The sequence below is a fragment of the Ailuropoda melanoleuca genome, chromosome 7 (genome assembly GCF_002007445.2).
Source record: "Ailuropoda melanoleuca isolate Jingjing chromosome 7, ASM200744v2, whole genome shotgun sequence".
NCBI lineage: Eukaryota > Metazoa > Chordata > Mammalia > Carnivora > Ursidae > Ailuropoda > Ailuropoda melanoleuca.
Genome location: NC_048224.1, coordinates 26741592 through 26762954, shown reverse-complemented (window position 1 = coordinate 26762954; position 21363 = coordinate 26741592). Strand labels below are relative to the sequence as shown.

General features: G+C 36.4%; 1 protein-coding gene across 3 annotated transcripts in view; it reads right to left on the bottom strand.

Moving 5' to 3' along the window:
• Positions 1-21363, bottom strand: part of ZCCHC7 (zinc finger CCHC-type containing 7) — a 246688-nt gene that overhangs the window by 36149 nt on the left and 189176 nt on the right. For 2 of the 3 annotated variants that reach the window (XM_011224568.3, XM_002918891.4), the window contains exons 3-5: positions 20454-20497; positions 19096-19221; positions 17992-18162 (exon numbers count right to left, since the gene is read on the bottom strand). In XM_011224568.3, the coding sequence (XP_011222870.1) occupies positions 17992-18162; positions 19096-19221; positions 20454-20497 (341 nt within the window). The remainder of the gene's footprint in view (positions 1-17991; positions 18163-19095; positions 19222-20453; positions 20498-21363) is intronic. The other variant, XM_034664129.1, reaches the window with a different exon arrangement.

Sequence of the window (21363 nt, the reverse complement as noted above, 5' to 3'; positions counted from 1 at the left end):
ATCCAAGGTCAAATTTTAATCAGCCCCTATACTCTTAATCCTCTGTAATCAGGGAAACTGACAAGCCTAATTTTTTGCTCAAAGATATTTCTCTTTGATATTCTAACTTAAGTGTGGTTATGACGGCATAAAGTTCGTCCATAATAGATTAGATTTCAGTTTTACTGCAAAATATAAGTTTTTATAGGAAATTATATCAAAATAATCAGCTAAAAAATAAAACAAACCATATAGACAATACACTGGGTTACCTCAAGCACCCATATTTCCATTAAAATTTTTTTTCACATCAGAATTACAAATCTTTCTGGAGACATCTTGATTGTGATTCTAGACTACTGTAACATAAGTTAATTTTACAAATAGTTGATAATGTTTGTAGTATGCCTGCTGGTTGTTAGCTAAAGGTAAACGTTACAAGAGCCAGTAAAATGAAGCACGATAACGTAGCGGCTAAAATCAGTGACTTTAGAGCCAAAATGGCTGGATTCAAATCCCGACTCCACTATTTACTGTCTTGCGCAAGTTATACATCTCTATGTTTCTTTTCTCATTAGTAAAATGGGGGTAACAGTACCTCTTCAAAGGGCTGTTATGATGGTTAAAGAGTTGGTTAAGTATAAAGTCCTTAGAACAGTGCCTGATGCGTAGCAAACACTCAATTGTATTAATTATTGCTATGATAACAATTTGGCATTCTCCATTCTTCTGATGCAAAAACTGATCATGGGAAATGGCATCAATAAGGTAGCTGAAATAAGTGAAATCTATTGCAAAACAGTCAACTCTCAGATGTGACCAAACCTAAGAGAATGCAAAAACTCATCCTTTAAGTGAGCTGTTTATATAGACAATGACAGTGAGAAAAAAAGATCCAAAAGAAAAGGGCAAATGAAAATACATATTTTGTCAGGAGATAGCTGCTTGCAGCTACCTTCTTTGTAGAAAGAAAACAATTCAGAAACATCAATTAGCAACTACTGCACCATATGCAATGTACCTATTTTTACATTTAACTGAGGCGCACTCACTCAGTAATGCTCTTAGTTGTTAAAAAATACACAGGAAAGAATATGTGATCAGATAAATCTGATCTCAGATATAACAGTTAAATTTTGAAATAAAAAAACAAAGTATCTTGATCACTGGTGAAAAATGAAAGTATTCCATGCCACTCTCAAAAGTTTATATCTTTCTTCAGTTTACTCAAGCTTACTTAATTCTTTTTACCACAAGGTTTAAATAATAACAACAATCTCAGGGTCCTCATTAACCTTTCTCTCTTGCCTTTCTTATAATAGCTAAACAGCTACCACCTGTAGGCTGAGAAAGTGACTATCAGGAAGGAGAAACTTGGAGGGATAGAGCCCTATAATTTGGGGAATCTAGCCACTTTAGTAGTGAATACACAATCCATGTACACAAGTGAGGAAAGGTCTTATTTCCTGCTCTCTAGCATCTTAATTCTCTCTTTTTATAGCTTTTGGCACACTCAGATGTCTCCTTGTTTCTAAAAACACCCAGAACATCTTCTGGACAACAGTTAAAACTCCAGCTGATTTCACTGTCTCTTTGGTATTGGTGCTGACATTCTGAGGTAACTGTGAACTAGTTCTCATACCTTCTCTACCACACTGCTTCCCTAAGCCCATCAGCAGGGACCAGAAGTTTTAAACTAGATTCAGAAGAGATAAAGTAAAGGTAAAATAATTTTAAAATGGCAGTTCAGAACTTTATTTATAAAAGTATTTTATTTACAAAGTCCATCATAAATAACAAATATGTAGTAGAACAAATCATTTAAAACTACTGAAAATAATCCTGATTCATCTTAACCAACTACATTAAACTCCTTTTATTTATAATTATTCCCTGATATCCAGTTCTACTTCTCTAGTTCTCAGGGGATTCTCCTGGGGAAATTTCCTTTTCATTTTCTTCAGGAAATCTTATCCAGGGTATGTCAGGGATACAAGTAATCACCTTTAGGTCCAAAGTTGTGCTGATACTATAGTAACTTTAGTTTAAAGAGTTGTCCTTTTTTTTTTTTAAAGAATAACATTAAATATTATAAAAGTAATGCATATTCATTATAAAACCAGAAAATACAGATAAGCAAAAATAAAAGTCACCTATAATACTACCACCTGAAATAACTACTGCAAAATTTCAGAATTATTCCAAACTTTCTTCTATATACAAACAATAAACAATTGAAAAACGAAATTTAAAAAGCAATACCAAAATCTACAGTTCCAAGAAAAATGAAGTACTTAGGTATAAATCTAAGTATGTAGAGAATGTATACACTGATAATTACAAAACTCTAATAAGAGAAACTAAAGACCTAAGTAAACAGAGCCACATACTATGTTCATGGATTGAAGACTCAAAACATTAGAGTCAAGTCTCTCCATAGTGATTCACAGACCGAACATAATACCAGTCGAAGTCCCATCAAGATATTTTTGTAGGTACATACAACTTATTCTAAAACTTACCTGGAAAAGGAAAGGAACTACCATAGCTAATGTAATTTTATAAAATAATAACAAAGTTTAAGAAATCATACTATCTAATTTTAACACTTACTACAAAGCTGTAATATTAAAGACAGTATGATATTGGTGAGGGGAACAGATACTTAAATCAATGCAACAGAATAGACTCCAGAAATGAGTCCACAAATGTGGGCATTTAATCTTTGACAAAGAGGTAAAAGCAACTCATTGGAGAAAGGATAGTCTTTTCAACAAATGGTAATGGAACAACTAATCATCCATGTGTAAAAAAATTAATCAACCTCATACTTTATAAAAAGATGAACTCAAAATGGATCACAGATCTGAATATAAAACATAAAACAATAAACATTTTGGGATAACACACAGGAGAGATCGTTGTTAACTGCAGTTGGATAAAGAGTTCCTAGAAAGTACATCAAAAGCACAATTCATAAAAGAAAAAACATTGACAAACTGGATTTCACCAAATTTAAAAACTACTGCTCTGCCAAAGACTGTCAAGAGAATAAAAAAGATAAGCTACAGATTGGGAGAAAATGTATAGAAATCACATATCTAAAAAACCCCTTATATCCAAAATACAGAAAAAACTCTCAAAACACAACAATCAGAAAATAAACGCAGTAACTAAAAACTAGGAAAGGATCTGGACACTTCACCTAAAAGGATAAAAGGATAGCAAGTAAGCACATGAAAGGATATTCAACCTTTTTAGCCATTAGGCAAATGTAAACTAAAACAAGCCAGATAGTACACAACTATTAGAATGGCTAAAAAAAAAATATTGACAACATCAAATGCTGATGAGGATACAGAGCAATTAGACTTCTCACTTTGCTAGTAGGAATGCAAAATGATTCAACCACTCTGGAAAACAATATGGCAGTTTCTTATAAAGTTAAACATACATAGGACTAGCAATCTCCACCTGGAAATTTACCCCAAAGGAATGAAAACTATGTTCACACAAAAGACTATAAACAAATATTCACAGCAGCCTTATTTGTAATAGTCAGAAATTATAAACAACCCAAATGCTCCTCAATGGATAAATAAACTATAATACATCCATACAATGGAATACTACGAAGGAATAAACTACTGACACAGGAACAACTCAGATCAATCTCCAAGCTACCATGTAAGTGAAAGAAGCTATTCTCAAAACTTTGCAATGGTGTGACTCCATTTACATGACACTCTTGAAAAAAAAACTATAGTAATGGAGAACAAATTAATGGCCAGAGTTAGGGATGAGGGGAGGGTGTGACTATACAGAGATAGCATGAGGGAGTTTTTTTTGGAGGTGGTGAAACTGTTCTGTATTCTGATTGTGGTGGGGCTTACATGAATCCATACAAATTCATATAACTGAACACCAAAAGAAAAAAAGTCAATTTTACTATTAAAAAAAGAATGGGATGCCTGGCTGGCTCAGTCAGTGGAGCATGTGACTCTTGATCTTGGGGTTATAAATTTGAGCCCCATGTTGGGTGTAGAGATTACTTAAAAATATAGTCTTAAAAAAAAAAGAATGAATATAGGCTAGACTGGTTACTGACGATACAATTCCTAAAACATTTTAAGCAGTAATAAAATATTGTACATTAAATATCAAGGTAAAAAATTATAAAATGAATATAAATTCACTATAAAAATATTAAGAATAGTGGGGTGTCTGGATGGCACAGTTGGCTGAGCGTCCAACTCTTGGTTTTGGCTCAGGTCATAATCTCAGGGTCAAGAGACTAAGGCCCGAGCCCACTCTGCTCAGGGTGGAATCTGCTTGAGGCTCTCTTTTTGACCTTCCCCACAATGTTCTCTGTCATTCTCTCTCTCTAAAATAAATAAACAAAAATCTTAAAAAAAAAATATATAGAATAGACATAAAAAAACTATAATTCTTGACATAACTATAGTAAAACATTTTGGAATACTTCATTTCAAATTTTTTTCTATGCAAATCTATATACATATATAAATATGTATATTTACTTGTATGGAAACAGGATTATATTTCATATACTATTTTGTAATTTATATATTTCACTTAATGTACTGGTAACTTTATATTTCAATATTCATTTTTATATTTTAAATTTTTAAAAAAGATTTATTTATTTTATTATTTATTTTAGAGAGGGGGAGGGGCAGAAGGAGAAAGAGTCTCAAGCAGACTCTGCACTGAGTGCAGACTTGGATGTGAAGCCCAATCTAATAACCCTGAGATCATGACCTGAGGCAAAAGCAAGAGTCCCATGCTTAATCAACTGCGTCACTCAGGCACCCATTTCATCAATTTTTAAATAGCTGAAGAGTATTTCATTACATAGGATGTACTGTAAGTTACTTAAATGAGCTAGAATGTTAAATTTTGGGGTTGCTTCTAATTTTCATTATTATAACAATTCTGAGATGAACATTCTTGTAGATGTATCTTTACAAACATCCACGACTGAATTCCAGAAAGGTTATCCAAATGTACTTCTGTATCCACCACAATTTCTCTAACATTATTACTATTAAGAAGACATCTTTCTTTCTTCCTATTAATTTGTAAGAGATTTTTCTATATTATGGAAATCATGCATTTTATAAAAATCTTACCCAAGTTGAGGTCTGTCATTTATTAATGGTCTTTTTGGATAGACATTTTTTAAAAGTTAAATCTATTGTCTCTTTTCCTTTATGGTTTCTGAAATTGGTGTCTTTGTTTTCTAATAAGAGCATTTAATCCGTTTATTTATGTGATAATTGATATGTCTGGTCCTATTTTTATCCTCATACTTGTATTTTTTAAGCATTCTTGCTGTTTCCATTTTTTCCTATCACTTGTTATATTGTTTCTTTTGCCCCATTTTTAATTAGTAATCTAAAATTTATATGGCTTCTCTTATAATTAAAACAAACTTAATTTTATTGGAATTATCTATGATTCACCTTATAGCTTTCAAATTATATTTTTAAATAACTTTTTCTAAAATTAAGCTTAAAAACAGATCAATAGGAAGTATTCATACACATACTTTATGCCTTCCCGGTTTCAGTGTTCACTGCTGCTAATTTTATTCTGACTTTTCCAATAAATTCACAAATGAACAACAGCTTGGCCATGTCATCTATTTTTCTCAGAATGCTCTATCCTCTAGGGATTTCTCTACTGCCTTCTGGCATTTAGTATTGCACAGGAGAAGTTTGATGCAAGCTTGATGTTGTATGTGTGTGTGTACATGCAATGTGATTTTTTCCTGTCTGGATGTCTGTGTGGTTTTCATTTGACATTCAGACATTTCACTAGCATATGTCTAGATGTGGGACTTTTTTCTCTCTCCTATTGGGTGCATGCTTTCTTAATCAGAATTTTTGTTCATTTTGCTTTGGATCACTTCTCCTCTAATTCACAAGGTGAAAAATGAATTGGGATTTTCTCAATTTTCCTCCTATTTCTTATAATGAGTTTATTTCATTTGGGGTCATCTTTGATTCCTTTTTTAATCTACCAGTTCTTCATATTGCCCTCTATCAGCTCATCCTAAAAAAAAAAAAAAAAAAATTAAAAAAAGAGAAACTTATGTCAATCTGGCTAGTATTGGGAACTGAGGTGGTATCTGCCAAGGACTGTATAGGTCTCTGACAACCTTCACGGAAAAATTTAGTTTTCTCAGGGGTCTGGTTTGTGAGGAACAGGGAAGGAGTTTTAATTACAAAGATCTGCAAAGTACAGATGGTTTATCCCACTGAAAACTGTGATCTACTTCATTAAAAGACCATTCCTATTGTCCCAGATTCTTATAAATATATCAAAGTAAAGGTTACGTATAAGCCTCCCTCCACCAAGTGAAGTAGTGGTAGGTGCTGGGGTTGATGAGGTGGGTAAGAAAGAAGGATTTAGAAGTGAGACACATAGTTTATTTCATTATTGATTCTTGTGTAAAGATCACTAAGGAAAAAATGATAAAAAATTAAGAATAACACTTCATGAGGTAATTAATTTAAAAGATGAGACTTGTCTTCTTATATATCTGAAACTCCCCCAATACAATGATTAGTGTTCTCAGGGTGTATACTTTTCCTTTAGTACCTATGACTACAGTGAGAATTATTTTAACATTATGTAACTTAAAGTTCAATTAGCTCATAATATTTTATTACAGAATCTTCTTGAGTTCCTGAAATTCTTAATAGCATATTATTATTATTATTTTGATTAAGGCAATAATGATTAGAAGGCTATACAACATGGCAAAATCATACTTGTTACTGAACTGAAATCTTGCAGAAATCATCTTTCTGCTCTTAAACAAAGGAAACAATACAATAAGAAGACAAATAAAGGCAAAGCTAATCATGTCTCCTAGCCCTCTTCCAATCTATTATCAGTCAGCTGAGGAAATCCAATGTTAGCAGCCTACTAGCTTGGTATGCATTCTTCTACCCCATTTATTTTTGTTCATAAAGATATATATTATAGAGAGAGAGAGAGAGAGAGCGCTAATATAGATTATATGGAGCTCATTTAAAACACACACACACACACACACACACACACACACACACATATATATACATATATATATTTTAAGTAATCTCTATACCCAACATGGGGCTCAAACTCACAGCCCCAATATCAAAAGTCACATGTTCCACCAACTGAGCCAGCCAGGCACCCCTCATTTTGTTTTTTACTGAAATAGAATCATTCTACAGACATCTGTAAATTTTCAAGGGGAAATGTGTGTACCTCTTAAATGGAATACCTAAGCAATTTAATTAGTATATAACTGAAAAAAACAGTGGTGTCTTTAAGATGAGTAACTGGTGGGGGGCCTGGGTGGCTCAGTCATTAAGCGTCTGCCTTCGGCTCAGGGCGTGATCCCGGCGTTCTGGGATCGAGCCCCACATCACGCTCCTCCTCTAGGAGCCTGCTTCTTCCTCTCCCACTCCCCCTGCTTGTGTTCCCTCTCTCGCTGGCTGTCTCTATCTGTCAACTAAATAAATAAAATCTTTAAAAAAATAATAATAAGATGAGAAACTGGCAAAGACAGATGTCCATAATTAAGTCTGAATACTTTCACAGGTTTAAAATCATTCTCTGTTGCTGTATTTTCCTTTACCATGGACAATTTGAGGGAGATTATTAGAACTTAGTCAGAAAACTGTATGAGGGGTACCTAGGTGACTGAGTTGGTTAAGCATCTGACTTAGACTCAGGTCGTGATCTTGGGGTCCTGGTATTGAGCCCAGTGTGAGGCTCCATGCTCAAAGGGGAGTCTGCTTCTCCCTCTCCCCATCCACCACCAGCTCATGCTCCCTCTTTTCTCTCAAATAAATAAAATCTTAAAAAAAAAGAAAAAGAAAACTATGAGATTTATAAAGTCCAGGGGGGTTGACCTTAGTCTATAATGCTTAGTAAATAAAATTTTTAGCCTTCCAGGTGTTAATGAGAATCTAATTTCCTTAATTTCACTCCCCAAATTCATAGCTTATATAACTATGTCCCAAAATTTGCCCTTATTATTGGATCTAATAGTCAAATTCAAGTCCAAGTCTACATGGGCTTTTATACTTGGACTGAAAATTAAAAAAAAAAAAAAAAAAAAAAAAAAAAAAAAAAGGGGGGGGGAAAAATGAGTTTGAGATTTAACAAAATTTCCAGTGGTCTGCTGCTGTATTTTTCAAAGACTCAGGTCTTCCCAATGTGACTGTACTGAAAAGTTCATACCTAAGTTCCATAAAATTCTCAATGAAAAACTAAAATTTATTTATTCCTTTAATTTTTAGGGCTGTTAATTTTGGTAGACAAACTATAAGGAGACAATCCTTCCCCTCTTTCGGTGGAAGTTAGGGGTCTGGGGAAAGGAACTGTCTCTATCCTCTACAAACCTATTCTTATAACTTGTATAAAGAAAATGTAAACCTGCTCTCAATCTGAACAGGTCTACTGAAAGTGACTAGAGCTACAGTTGAGGAGGAGTTGAGGAGACTGGGGGAAATTGTCAGGTTAGTCACAGATGACGAGAAAGGATACCATTTAGCACAATTTCAAAATACAAATTGTAACCATGCTAAATTACATACCGTCAGTTAAAACTTTCTACCCTCTAAGGTTATTTCCATAAGCTTATATATATATAACTATGAAAAGTTTCAGACACTCATTTATTAGGTGGTTTGGGAACAGTTCCAATGAATTATTAATTACTAATTCCAGGATTTACTCTCTGAACAATGAACACATGAATTTTCACTAACATTATCATGAGTTTTGCATATACACCAATCAAGGGGATAAGAGACCTCAAGCACAGAATCTACTTAACTTCCTTGGGGGTATTCTGGTCTCTCAGGTAAATAAGCATTTTATAAGCCTATTCAACAATTATTTTTTTTAAGCAAATCAATCAATCCTAGTCATGACCCTTGCTCTAATATTATGCTTAAACATCGTGAAAATGCTGTAAAAAGCAAGAGAAATAAAGTATTCTAACCCAAGTCATATTTTCTTTTATTCTCAAAAGTTGTAATGTTTAGGTGTCAGCAGAACTACATATTTATGTGAACATACATATCAATCTATTACAATGATTTACTTTCTGTCTTGACTTCAATTAAGTTCGGCAGGTAAATTAGTTTATGATTATTTGAATTGTAAAAGGTTATCAGAACGTTAGTTTTATTTTTCCTTTCTTCAAATTTGTCTTTTTAAGGCACTGAAAAAGATGACACAGTATATTCCATCACGAAGTGATAGATGAGATTTTTCCACATGAAAGCTAATGGTTGACAAACCAAAAACACAGGACTGCATCAATACCTATAATACTGGTTTAAAATGGAGATATAGGAAAATCACTAAAGAAAATACTTAAAGTAGAACTGGCTACTTAAGGTAGTGGGAGGGAAAACAAGAAAAAGGATTTCCTTTGCCTCAGATATGTCATTTTATTTTATGTATATTATAGGTATTATAGCTTTTGGAAAACCTGTTGAAACTTGATTTTAAATATTATTGAGAGATGCCTACCTCTTAATGAGTCAAGCTGAGAATTTCCAAGCCTGTATATCAATGTGCAGGATCTGACAACGTTCACAAGCACAACGGGATGGTGGGTAGGTAAGTGGGGTCTGTTGCCCCTAATTCACTAATTTGCTTATTCAATAATCCTACAGGTGAGGTACTCCACTACAAGCTGGAGACACAGGATCGAACATGTCTGAAAACAGACATGGAGCTTACACTCTAATTAAAGGAGACAGAAAAATACATAGAGTGTACGATATAACTGTTATGGAGGAAACAAAGCAGGGAAGAAGGGCAGGGGATGTTGGAGGTGCTATTTTAATTAAGGTGGTCAGGGAAAGCCTCTCTAAAAAGGGGACATATGAGTAAAGGCATGAAGAAGATGAATCATTGTGGATACCTGGATACCCAGCAGAGAGAACAGCAGGTAGAGGCAAGAACATGTTTGGTCTTTTAAGGAACAGCAAGGAGACCAGGTGGAATAAGCAAGGGATAACTACAAGTGATGTGGTCAAGAAACCAGATCACATACAGCCTTGTTGGTGATGCTAGCCTGTAGCTTTTACTCTGGGAGAGATGCAAAGTCCTATTTGAGGATTTTGGATAGAGGATTGATATAATCTGAGTTATGTTTAAAAAGGATTACTCTGGGGCGCCTCGGCTGGCCAAGTCAATAGAGCATGCAATTCTTGATCTTGGGGTTGTAAATTCAAGCCCCACATTGGGTGTAGAGATTACTTAAAAATAAAGTCTTTAGGGGTGCCTGGGTGGCCCAGTCAATTGAGCCTCCGACTCTTGGTTTCAGCTCAGGTCATGATCTCAGGGTTGTGAGAGCCCTGGGTCAGGCTCTGTGCTGGGCGTGGAGTCTGCTTAAGATTCTCTCACTCTCCCTCGGGGTGCCTGGGTGGCTCAGTCATTAAACGTCTGCCTTCGGCTCAGGGTGTGATCCCAGCGTTCTGGAATCGAGCCCTGCATGGGGCTCCTCTGCTGGGAGCCTGCTTCTTCCTCTTCCACTCCCCCTGCTTGTGTTCCCTCTCTCGCTGGCTGTCTCTCTCGCTGTCAAATAAATACATCAAATCTTAAAAAAAAAAAAAAAAAAAAGATTCTCTCTCCCCCTTTGTCTCTCCCCTTCTCTAAAATTAAAATAAATAAAATGAAATCTTTAAAAGCAAATAGATAGACAGGATTACTCTAACCAGCTACTGAAAACTGAATATAAAGGGGCAAGGAAGCAGGGAACCAGTTCAGGAAGCCATTAGAATAATCCAGGCAGTAAATGCTCACTTATGCTTCTGTTAGGGGGATAGTGGTAGAAATGATGAGAAGTGGTCAGATTCTAGATTACGCTGTGAATCATTCTTTCCAGGGTTAAAGCAATGCATTAAATTATGATACAACAGAAAAGTGGCTTTCCATAAGTGGAAGAGATACAGAATCAGAAAGGAGAATTAGTCCAGGAATGGCTATAGATTTCCTTCCTCAATCTTCACTGTCTTTGAATGTACAAGCAGCAAGGCAAGCAAACAGGTGCTCAGAAAATACTGACCCTTGTGTATGTTTCAAGCCATATGATTACAGGAAAACTCACTTAGCCTGGATCATGAGTTCCTATGGCCTTACTTTACAGCCGAGATTTCCAGAGACAGGTGACATGTTATTACAGGCACAGTTTCTCGACTCCCTCCTATGGTCTGTGTCACTTCTTATACTTTCTAGATATCTATTACTTGCAAGTCACCAAGGTTAGTCTTCCGATATTTTCTCATTCAATTTTCACCACCCTGGTATATCTTCCATCACATCACTTTTACACTGTTCTTTCACATGTCTGCCTTTCTTATACTCTGAGCTACTGGAAGGCAGGGACCATGTCTTATTCATCTTTATATCTTTTGTACTTGGAATATTGCCTGGCATGTAGTAGGCAACCAGCAAATTTTTGATAAATATAAAAAAAGTTTATTTGGGTGATTCAACAGCAGAGATGTTTTTGAACAAAGGTAGAACTAATCAGTATTACACAAAACTAAATATTTGAAATAAGGAAATCTTTTTTTTTTTTTAATATTTTATTTATTTATTTGACAGAGAGACAGCCAGCGAGAGAGGGAACACAAGCAGGGGGAGTGGGAGAGGAAGAAGCAGGCTCATAGCGGAGGAGCCTGATGTGGGGCTCGATCCCATAACGCTGGGATCACGCCCTGAGCTGAAGGCAGACGCTTAACCGCTGTGCCACCCAGGCGCCCCTGAAATAAGGAAATCTTTAATTAAAAACTTGGCTCAGTTATTGAGCTCAATAGCTGTGTCTCAACCAGTCTTATTTTTTTTTTTTTTAAAGATTTTATTTATTTATTTGACAGAGATAGAGACAGCCAGTGAGAGAGGGAACACAAGCAGGGGGAGTGGGAGAGGAAGAAGCAGGCTCATAGCAGAGGAGCCTGATGTGGGGCTCGATCCCATAACGCCGGGATCACGCCCTGAGCTGAAGGCAGACGCTTAACCGCTGTGCCACCCAGGCGCCCCCAACCAGTCTTATTTTTGGCCAATAGTATCTCAATAAGTCTAGGGAAATGATGAGAGGCAAAAGGCGTTTGAATACCATTCTGTGTTCCTTGAAGTTGACTAAAGATAAAATAAATGCTCTCTCTTAAATAAATACATGGACAAAAACAATATTCAGTATCTGTACACTCTGTATATAAGTATGAAGTGGTAACTATATGACACTTGTACTAGGTACTTTACATTTCCTACTGGAAATCCCCAATATTAAACTAACCTTTAAAAAAAATCACATTGGTGGCTCAGTCAGTTAAGCGTTTGCCTTCTGCTCAGGTCATGATCTCAGGGTCCTGCTTCTCCCTCTGCCCCTCCCCCTTCTCATGCTTTCTCTCTCCCAAATGAATAAATAAAATCTTTAAAAGAAAAATCACACTGGGACATCTGGGTGGCTTAGTTCATTGGGCAGCTGGCTCTTGATTTTGGCTCAAATTGAGCCCCCGACAGGCTCTGTGCTCAGTGCAGAATCTGCTTGTCTCTCTCCCTGCACTCCCCCACCGCAATAAGTGATTAAATAAAATCTTACTAAAAAATCACCAAAGTTAAATCACCAAAGTTAAACTAAATGGATACCAGTTTTCCATTTTATGTATATATTTCTTGAAGAAACATTAACTGACCACTAATGTCTGTGAAAGCCTACAGTTTATACTGAGTTCTCATTTTTAAAAGAAACCTTTGAGCTGCTAAAATTTAGTATATTGCTATTATTTGAGACAGCGTATTTTCATAGCATCAAATGTTTAAAGAAGGGAATCAAGTGAAATATGTCTTATGAGTTATTTTCTCCCACTGCACTTAAAAATCTGACTTGAAGAAGTGACTCAGGCGCTGAGCTTTCTACTAGTGGATGATATCTGATGCTTGTGCATGATGGTTAAAGGAATTACTGCTAGCATGGACTGGGAAAGAGAACTTAGCAGGGAATTAGAGAAAAAAATTGCTGAAGGAAGAAAATTTAGGAGGTTTGGGTTTCAATTATAGCTATTGCTGACGAACGCAGTCATGCTTTAAAGAGAAAAGGTGACAATCTCAACAATCAGTGAAGAGTGCTGCGGCCAGGATGGTCTCTTGTTCTTTGTATAAGCACAGTTCTCTGGCACTACAGACATGGTTCTCTGGCTGAAAATCAACGTTGTATGCTACTCTGCTGATCCTCAGAGGTGGTTTAAGGAGCTGAAAACTTAAACCATCACTTATTTTTATTCAGAAATTTTTTTCATCTGTTTTACAAACACTGATATTTTAAATATAATATTTGCAGGTTTAAGACAGAAACTTGAGAGGGGCACCTGGGTGGCACAGCGGTTAAGCTTCTGCCTTCGGCTCAGGGCGTGATCCCGGTATTATGGGATCGAGCCCCACATCAGGCTCCTCTGCTATGAGCCTGCTTCTTCCTCTCCCACTCCCCCTGCTTGTGTTCCCTCTCTCGCTGGCTGTCTCTATCTGTCAAATAAATAAATTAAAAAAAAAAAAAAAGACAGAAACTTGAGAGATCTTCTGAGCAGGAGCTAAACAGACAACTGCTAGAATGTTAGCAGGTGAGCTTCCTCCATGTACATTCATGAAGTATAGCATCACTTTAACTTTGAGACCTTGGGGAAAGCTTAACCTTACAATGTCTAAGTTTTCTTCTGCTTCTTCTTTTTAAAAAATATTTATTTATTTATTTGAGAGAAAGAGTGAGAGAGCACGAGCAGGGAGGGGCAGAGGGAGAGGAAGAGAGAACTCCACGCTGAGTGTGGAGCCAGACACAAGGCTTGATCTTACGACCTGAGCTGAAACCATGAGTGGGATGCTTAACTGACTGCACTGCCCAGGCACCCCTCAGTTTTCTTCTCTGTAAAACTGGAACATTAAACGGTATTTATCTTATATGGTAGATGTAAGGATTACATAAATGACACAAACACAAATATCTATAGAACATCTATTATGTGCTGAGGATAGAGCAGTAACAAAGCACTCCCCTTCGCTAGTTAGTAATGCATTTAGCACAGTGCTTCAAACACTGTAAGTAATTACCTATAGCTATTATTATCTTGGAAATGTCAGACATACCTTACAGAATGAGATTATGTGCGCAAGGTGTGTTCACACACTTTAAAATTTTAAATATTTAAGGGGTGCCTGGGTGGTTCAGTTGGTTGAGCGTCCGACTCCTGATTTTGGCTCAGGTCATGACGTCGGGTCGTGAGTGAGATCGAGCCTGTGTTCAGCTCCATGCTCAGCAGGAAGTCTACTTCTCTCCTTCTCCCTCCCACGTGCACTCTCTCTCCCTGAAATAAATAAATCTTTAAAAAAAAAAAAATAGGGCACCTGGATGGCACAGGCAGTCCTGGGATCAAATCCCACATCAGGCTCCCTGCTTGGAGGGGAGTCTGCTTCTCCCTCTACACTTCCCCCCTGCTTGTGATCTCTCTCTCTCTCCCACACTCGCACTCTCAAATAAATAAAATCTTTTTTTTTTAAAGTTTAAAAAAATAACATTTTCTGCATATTTACAAAATTGTTGACAAAAGGAGAGAATCTGTGGCAGACTCAGAACTGGGATTCTTTCCACACTGCAGATTCCCTTCCTTTGGAAGATACTAATGAAACAGGTTACTTTAGCAGGCCTTGAGCCATCTTTCTATCCTTTACGTTGTAAAACTGGAATTTCAACCAAATTACTTTTATGCAGTAGTTAACATATGAGTCATTTTCGAAGCGGAGTTCAGAAAAAGTCTTTCATTACAGCAAGAATACGAATGTGACTCATCAGTTTTCATTACAGACTCTTTTTGCACATATAACTGGTACTCTGACATTACAGAGGTGGGGTGGCTACAGGGATGTATAAAGTAAATGGGAAGTTTCTTAATCTCTTTAACTGATAAGAAGGTAGGGCATCTGTAATTACCCAGGGCTTCAGAAATCCTTTGTGAACGAGCAGCAAGTCCAGCAGGTGGGAAGATGAAAATGACAAAGAAGAGAGGATAGTATTCTCAGAGGTATGGGTCTTAAATAAGCCAGAAGTATCCACATAAAGAGGGAAGAGTAATGACTGAGAAGCAGCCATAGTGAGTAAGAAAGAGTTTAACCCTAATCAACCTAACTCACGTACGCGGGTCAAGAAAGAACGAGCGGCAAACATCTGGGAGGGCTGCAGGGTAAACAATATTCTCTGTGGAGGGCCAGGTTTCAAGACAAATTTAGAGCATGTATGGGACTGGATGAATAGTTCCCACAACCCGAGGCCAGAATGACTCTGCTTCCAAGTGAATCTTCATGAAGCGCTTCTGGGATGGTGGAAGGACTATAAGCTTCTTCAGATGGAGTCAGTGAAGTTCAGGTTTGATTGGGCTCCAAGGGAATCTTATACAAGGTGGTCAGGCTAGAAAAAGATCAATTAGTGTCCAGAACCTTCACCATGTAATTATAAAAAAACCCAACCGTTAGATCTTGGAAGATTTAGGGGAAAGGGTGCTGCCTTCTCTGAAGTCGGCCATAGCCTAACCCTATCTTAAAAACTTACATTCACTGGGGTTATTAATCCTCACGGTCATTTTAGATAAAGAGTTTAACATACATTCGAGGCCAAAATTAAGCAGTTACGCAGAATGGACTACAGATTTAATTCACAGCTGATTATATAACCTATTACAAATCATTCTTAACTGTTCTGTACTACAGTTTCTTATTAAAAAAAAAAACTGCTCATAATGTCTGAGACCCTTCTGTTATCACAGGCAAATAAGATCATATTTGTAAGAGCTTTTCAGAAGAAAGAAGTAAAGAAATATGCTATTAAATGTAACTGCCAAACTAGAAAATCTACCTAAAAAAAATTATAATTGACAATGTAATGCAGAGAACAGTGGTATAAAACTAAGCCAACTTTGGGTTTTTATTTTTAAGACAGTAAATATTAAAAAGTTAAAGGTACTTAAAAAAAAAGACTTTATTTATTTGAGAGTGAGAGAGTGTGAGTGTGAGTGGGGGGGTGCTGGGGGGTACGGGGGAGAGGCAGAGGTAGAGAATCTCAAGCAGACGCCATGATGAGCCCACAGCCCAGTATGGGGCTTGATTTCACAACCCAGAGATCATGACCTGAGCCAAAACCAAGATTTGGATGCTTAACTGACTGAGTCACCCAGATGCCCCAAAGATACTATTTTTTTAAGTAATCTCTACACCCAATGTGGGGCTTGAACACACGACCCCAAGATCAAGAGTCACATGTTCTACCCACTGAGCCAGCCAGGCACCCCAGTTCAAGCTACTTTGCAAAGAAATAACACTTCTATCTCCACAACTAGTCTTGAGAATCAGATTCAATGTCACTAGTGGCCTAAAAAACACAAATAAAAACAATGATATCATTTTCTCCTTAACTCACTGGCCAAAATTTTAAAAGATCAATTATAGTTGACTGAGTACCACCTTTTAGAAGAGCAATTTGACAATATTTATTCAGATATAAATGTATATATCCTTTATTTACACAATCCACTTAGAATCTGACTGAAATAACCTTACACAGATACACACACACATAAAGATATTTATTGTAGCACTGTTTGCTTAAAAAAATGGGTTGTAACTATAAATCTAGATGTATTGGTAAGAGAAATTGCTGGCTAACTTGGTACGTCCATATAGTGGAATAAAAGCTACCCATTTGACAGGTAGATCTCTTTTTTTTTTTTTTTTTTTTTTTTTTTTTTTTTTTTTTTTTACAGATTTTACTTATTTATTTGACAGAGAGAGAGACAGCCAGGGAGAGAGGGAACACAGGCAGGGGGAGTGGAAGAGGAAGAAGCAGGCTCCCAGCAGAGGAGCCTGATGTGGGGCTTGATCCCAGGACTCCAGGATCATGCCCTGAGCCGAAGGCAGATGTTTAACGACTGAGCCACCCAGGCGCCCCTGACAGGTAGATCTTTATGAGCTAATGCAGAGATTTGCATGCATAAGGAATTAAGCAGAAAAAAGCTAAATTGTAGAACAATGTATAGGATAGTGACCTTATTTTTATTTGTTTAAAGACACTTCAAAAATTACAATCAATAGTTGATACATTTATATGAGAAACATATATACCAAACATTCATATTCTAGTATGTTTCACTCTAAATTCATCTCAATAGAAAGCCATATCACTTTTTTAGGCAAAAGGTTATAGGTATATTCCGATATAAAAAAAATTAGAAAAATGTTTGTGCTTTGTATCATGTCTCTGGGAAGTACAAATTACAAGGAAAAGATTCTTACTTTAAAAAAAAATAACTTCTACAGCCCTTCTGATCTTTGAAATTTTGACTGAAATTAGGGTCATATGATGCAAAATGATGTCCAAAACAATGTGCTAAAATTTATGTGCTACAGGTAACTCAATGTCTTCTAAATTACTTTTGTTTTTTTTTTAATCTAAAAAATGATTTGAGATAAGCAGATCTGAATAAACTATTGGTGGTTTTGTCCTTCTTGCTTAAGACTATTATATCAGCAAGAGTCATCAATAAGCAGCATCAAGCCAGGCTTCATATAGACCTTTGTATACAACTGCTAAGTAGGTACATATTTTCATCTAACTATGCATGAAGAGGTACGTAAATTTTACATGTTATTTATTACATACCTCTTTTATTTCAAACCTTTACTTAGCAAGCTCACGAAGCAAAGCAGGCAAGCCTGGGTTTACAATATTTCTTGATGCTGCCTCCTGACGCACCATTCAGTAGGATTCCTATTAGAACATTGCTTTAGATGATCAGTAGCCAAAGGGACATGGCTATTGTTACATATGGTATAGAATAAACATTCTTTTAGGTAGGCCGACTGATAGTTACAAATTGGCACACTGCCCCCAAAGTCCGACAAATTAGTTATATGCCAGATACTCACATCAGCATAGTGGCCTATCATATCACATCGGTCACATCGTTTTCTCCAGGAAGGCCTTTCAAGACATCTGTGAGTAGAAGACATAGGCAAACAACAGCCTAAGCAAAAGCGGGCTGGGCAGGCATACTGAAGGTGTCCTCTCTCAGAACAGAGACAGCAGGGGCGGACTTTCTAGGTGGCAAACAGAAAATCTCTTTAGTAAAATAGTTAGGTTTAAAATAGAAGATTAATTTTTCTTTTTCTGTATAATTCCCTAACATTTATTTCCAATTTGAGACCCCAATGAAGGTCAAATCTTGAGTATAACTTTAAAATCAAACAAAATGTCTGAAATCAGAGCTTTAACACAAGCTATCTGTATTGTGCGGTTGCCAAAAAGGCTTATTGTGCATGTACTATCAACTGGCATCTGCTTATCGACCAAGTGGATTGTGCCTGAGAGGTAAAGTAGGATGAGGAGGACCTGGAAGCTAAGTCGTAGGAGAAACAGATACTGAAAGAGGCTGCTTTGCTTGGAGGACCAAAGACAGAGGAAACCTAAGAGATGTCTTAAAAATCTGAAAGACAATCATTTGGAAGAAGGAGTAGATAAACAGAAGGAATGTTTCTCGAGGGCTTACTATGTGTCAGGGAACATCTAAGAACTTTAGTTCTGTGTTGTTCCAAAGATCGATGTATCTGTTTAACATAATTTACGCCAATAAACATTTATAAATGCTTAAAATGATAACTTTCTAACAACGAAAATTATCCCACAATGAAACAAGCTGTCTCATAAAGTAGAAAGTTTGGAAGTGAGAGCAGTCTCAGGAATCATTCAATTTAATCTCATTTTCTAGATAAGCAAACAGAGGCACAGAGGGTGAAATGATTTGCCTACGGTTGCACAACTACCAATGGAAAGCTAAAATGATTCCAGGTTCTTCTGACCCTAACTTCATTGTTCCTTCTCTGCTATTATTCTAGGCTGTGACCTACATGAAAATGTAATGTGAAATCTACACATATATTATGCAAGATTTGAATTCAAGGGTTATAACGGGGTCTACTCTTAAGATTTTGATTTTTAACAATGAGGAAAGAAGCATCATGTATTTCACATACTTGTGGAAAGGGGCAGTTTTTCGATAAATGGCCACATTTGTCACAATTTCTACAGGTAACATTTTTGTTGGCTGAATAGTATCGGTGAGTCCATCTTCCAGATGATCTATTATTAACTATCTGGGCCTAAAGGGGGAAAAAAATAAATAATTAAAACAAAATTTTTACTCTGTTCAAAAGAATTAACAGCCATAGTCTATTTAATCTAGAACCCAGCAACAGGGAACTTTTGTGTTTTTAAAAGAGATTAGAAAAACTTAAAAGGGTTGCCATGAAGACAACTCTACTTCTTGTCTGTCCCTCCCCCCCATTCTTTTACTCTTCTCCACATGGTTCCACTTCTTTTGTATCTTTCTCTCCTTATAGTTCAGGTCCAGTAGAGGTACTGATAGGCATCATTTAGACATTCTGGTGGCACTGAGAACCAAAGATATTGCTGATTTCTATATCTGAATGTATACCATATTTTTCTGAATGAGAAACATGCTTAAATTTTTACCTAGGGGATTTTTTAAAATGATTTTTGTCTTTAAAGTTATAAAACCATGTAATGACCAAACCCATTCTCTCTTTTGAACAGCCCAGGGTTACTGCCTATAAACTGGATTATAATTTCTAACAGACAATGAGATAACTTCCTTCCAACAGAGTACTTTTAAGATCTATTCTGCCTACAGTAACCCAATTCTAATTCTCCTATATTCCAGCCAAAATCTAGTGTCTTGCAAAAGAATATTAGCAAAAGATATCATATTGGAATACCTAAAGGGGAATATCTAAGTGCCAACCATGCTTTTATCTTGTTGGGTAGAATTCCATCTTTGAAAAAGCTTTTCATCTTTTACTTGTTATTCTGCTGGATTGACCAGGTAGGCCCCATGTAGACACAATCTAATTATCTCTTAAAACTTTTCTTTTTTTTTTTTCCAAATTGTAAAATTATTCTCTTTTCTAACCATCTGTCACAATTAAGGCTAATAATTGACAAAGACAAACACCTGCCACATCCTAAATATAGACTAACCATTTCCTTACACTGAAGAAACAGTTATTTCCGGTGTTGATCTTTAGTGGTACCAGGCAATACGGGCTGAGAGGACTCACCATGGCAAAGAAACAGAAGGGAAAGGGGACTAAATCAGATGGCAATTAACAGACTGACAAAAATCAAGGCTGAACTGTGCTTCTGAAAAGTTCAATCACCATACATTGAAATCAAACTTTTTTTTACAACATACTTGGACCACTGCTATCTCTAAAAAGTTTATGAAGTTGTCATACTGAAGTGAAAGGAAACTTCAAATCAAAGGAATTTATTAATCTATTATTCATTACTTCGAAAAACAATTTTTTTTTACCTCTGCGTCTTTGTCACTGATGAACCAATTTACACCATCTTCTCCTACAAAACAAATAAAATGTTACTTAAATCTTGACACCTTCAAAGCACTTATAGATTGACATTATTCAATTTGTCAGTACTGAAACTGGACCCCAAGGGTGTAGTGAGATATATGAATATTGTAACCTCTTATCTTGGCTCCATTATTACTTGTGTGGCTCTAAACAAATACCTTTCTCAACCTGTTTTCTTACCTGTGAAATTCATGGGAATAATATTTGCCTATCTACCTAAAAAATACTCTGAGACTCAAGTGAGAGATGCGAAAATGCTTTGAAAATCATCAAGCTATAAACAAATATAAAAAAAAATCAGTGAAGAAACCAAAAACCCAGGAGCAGATGCAGGAAGAAATCTTATCTAAACTTCCTTTATCTGACTAAAAGAGAGCTTTATGAAAGTCAGCTACACAGCAACACCCCTCCCCCCCATCTCACCACCCAGGGTCTCTAGTCAGGGAAGTGACTGACTTTGGCTTCTAGGACATTCCAAAAACAAGTTGTATAAACCATCATCATCAAAACCTTCCACCCTTTGAAGCCCTGAATACTTGTGTTTAAGTTGGTACACAAACCTTTACCTCTGGCAACTGAGTTGAGTTGCTCATTACTGTGCGCTCCCACACTCAATTTTTCCTCCTGTTAATATATCAGTAGTTATTTCACAGGCCCCTACCACTGAGACCCAAGAAGGCAGAGGAAAGGTTTTTCCTTCCAATATCAGTATTAACTATGTCTACTAGCTTCCCATTGTAGTTGGCTTTCGTTGTAACATTTTAAAAAACTGGACTTTGAATACAATCTCATGATCGGGGCTAGAAATTTAACACTGTATTTTGTAACATCAGACACTGCGAAGTAAAACAA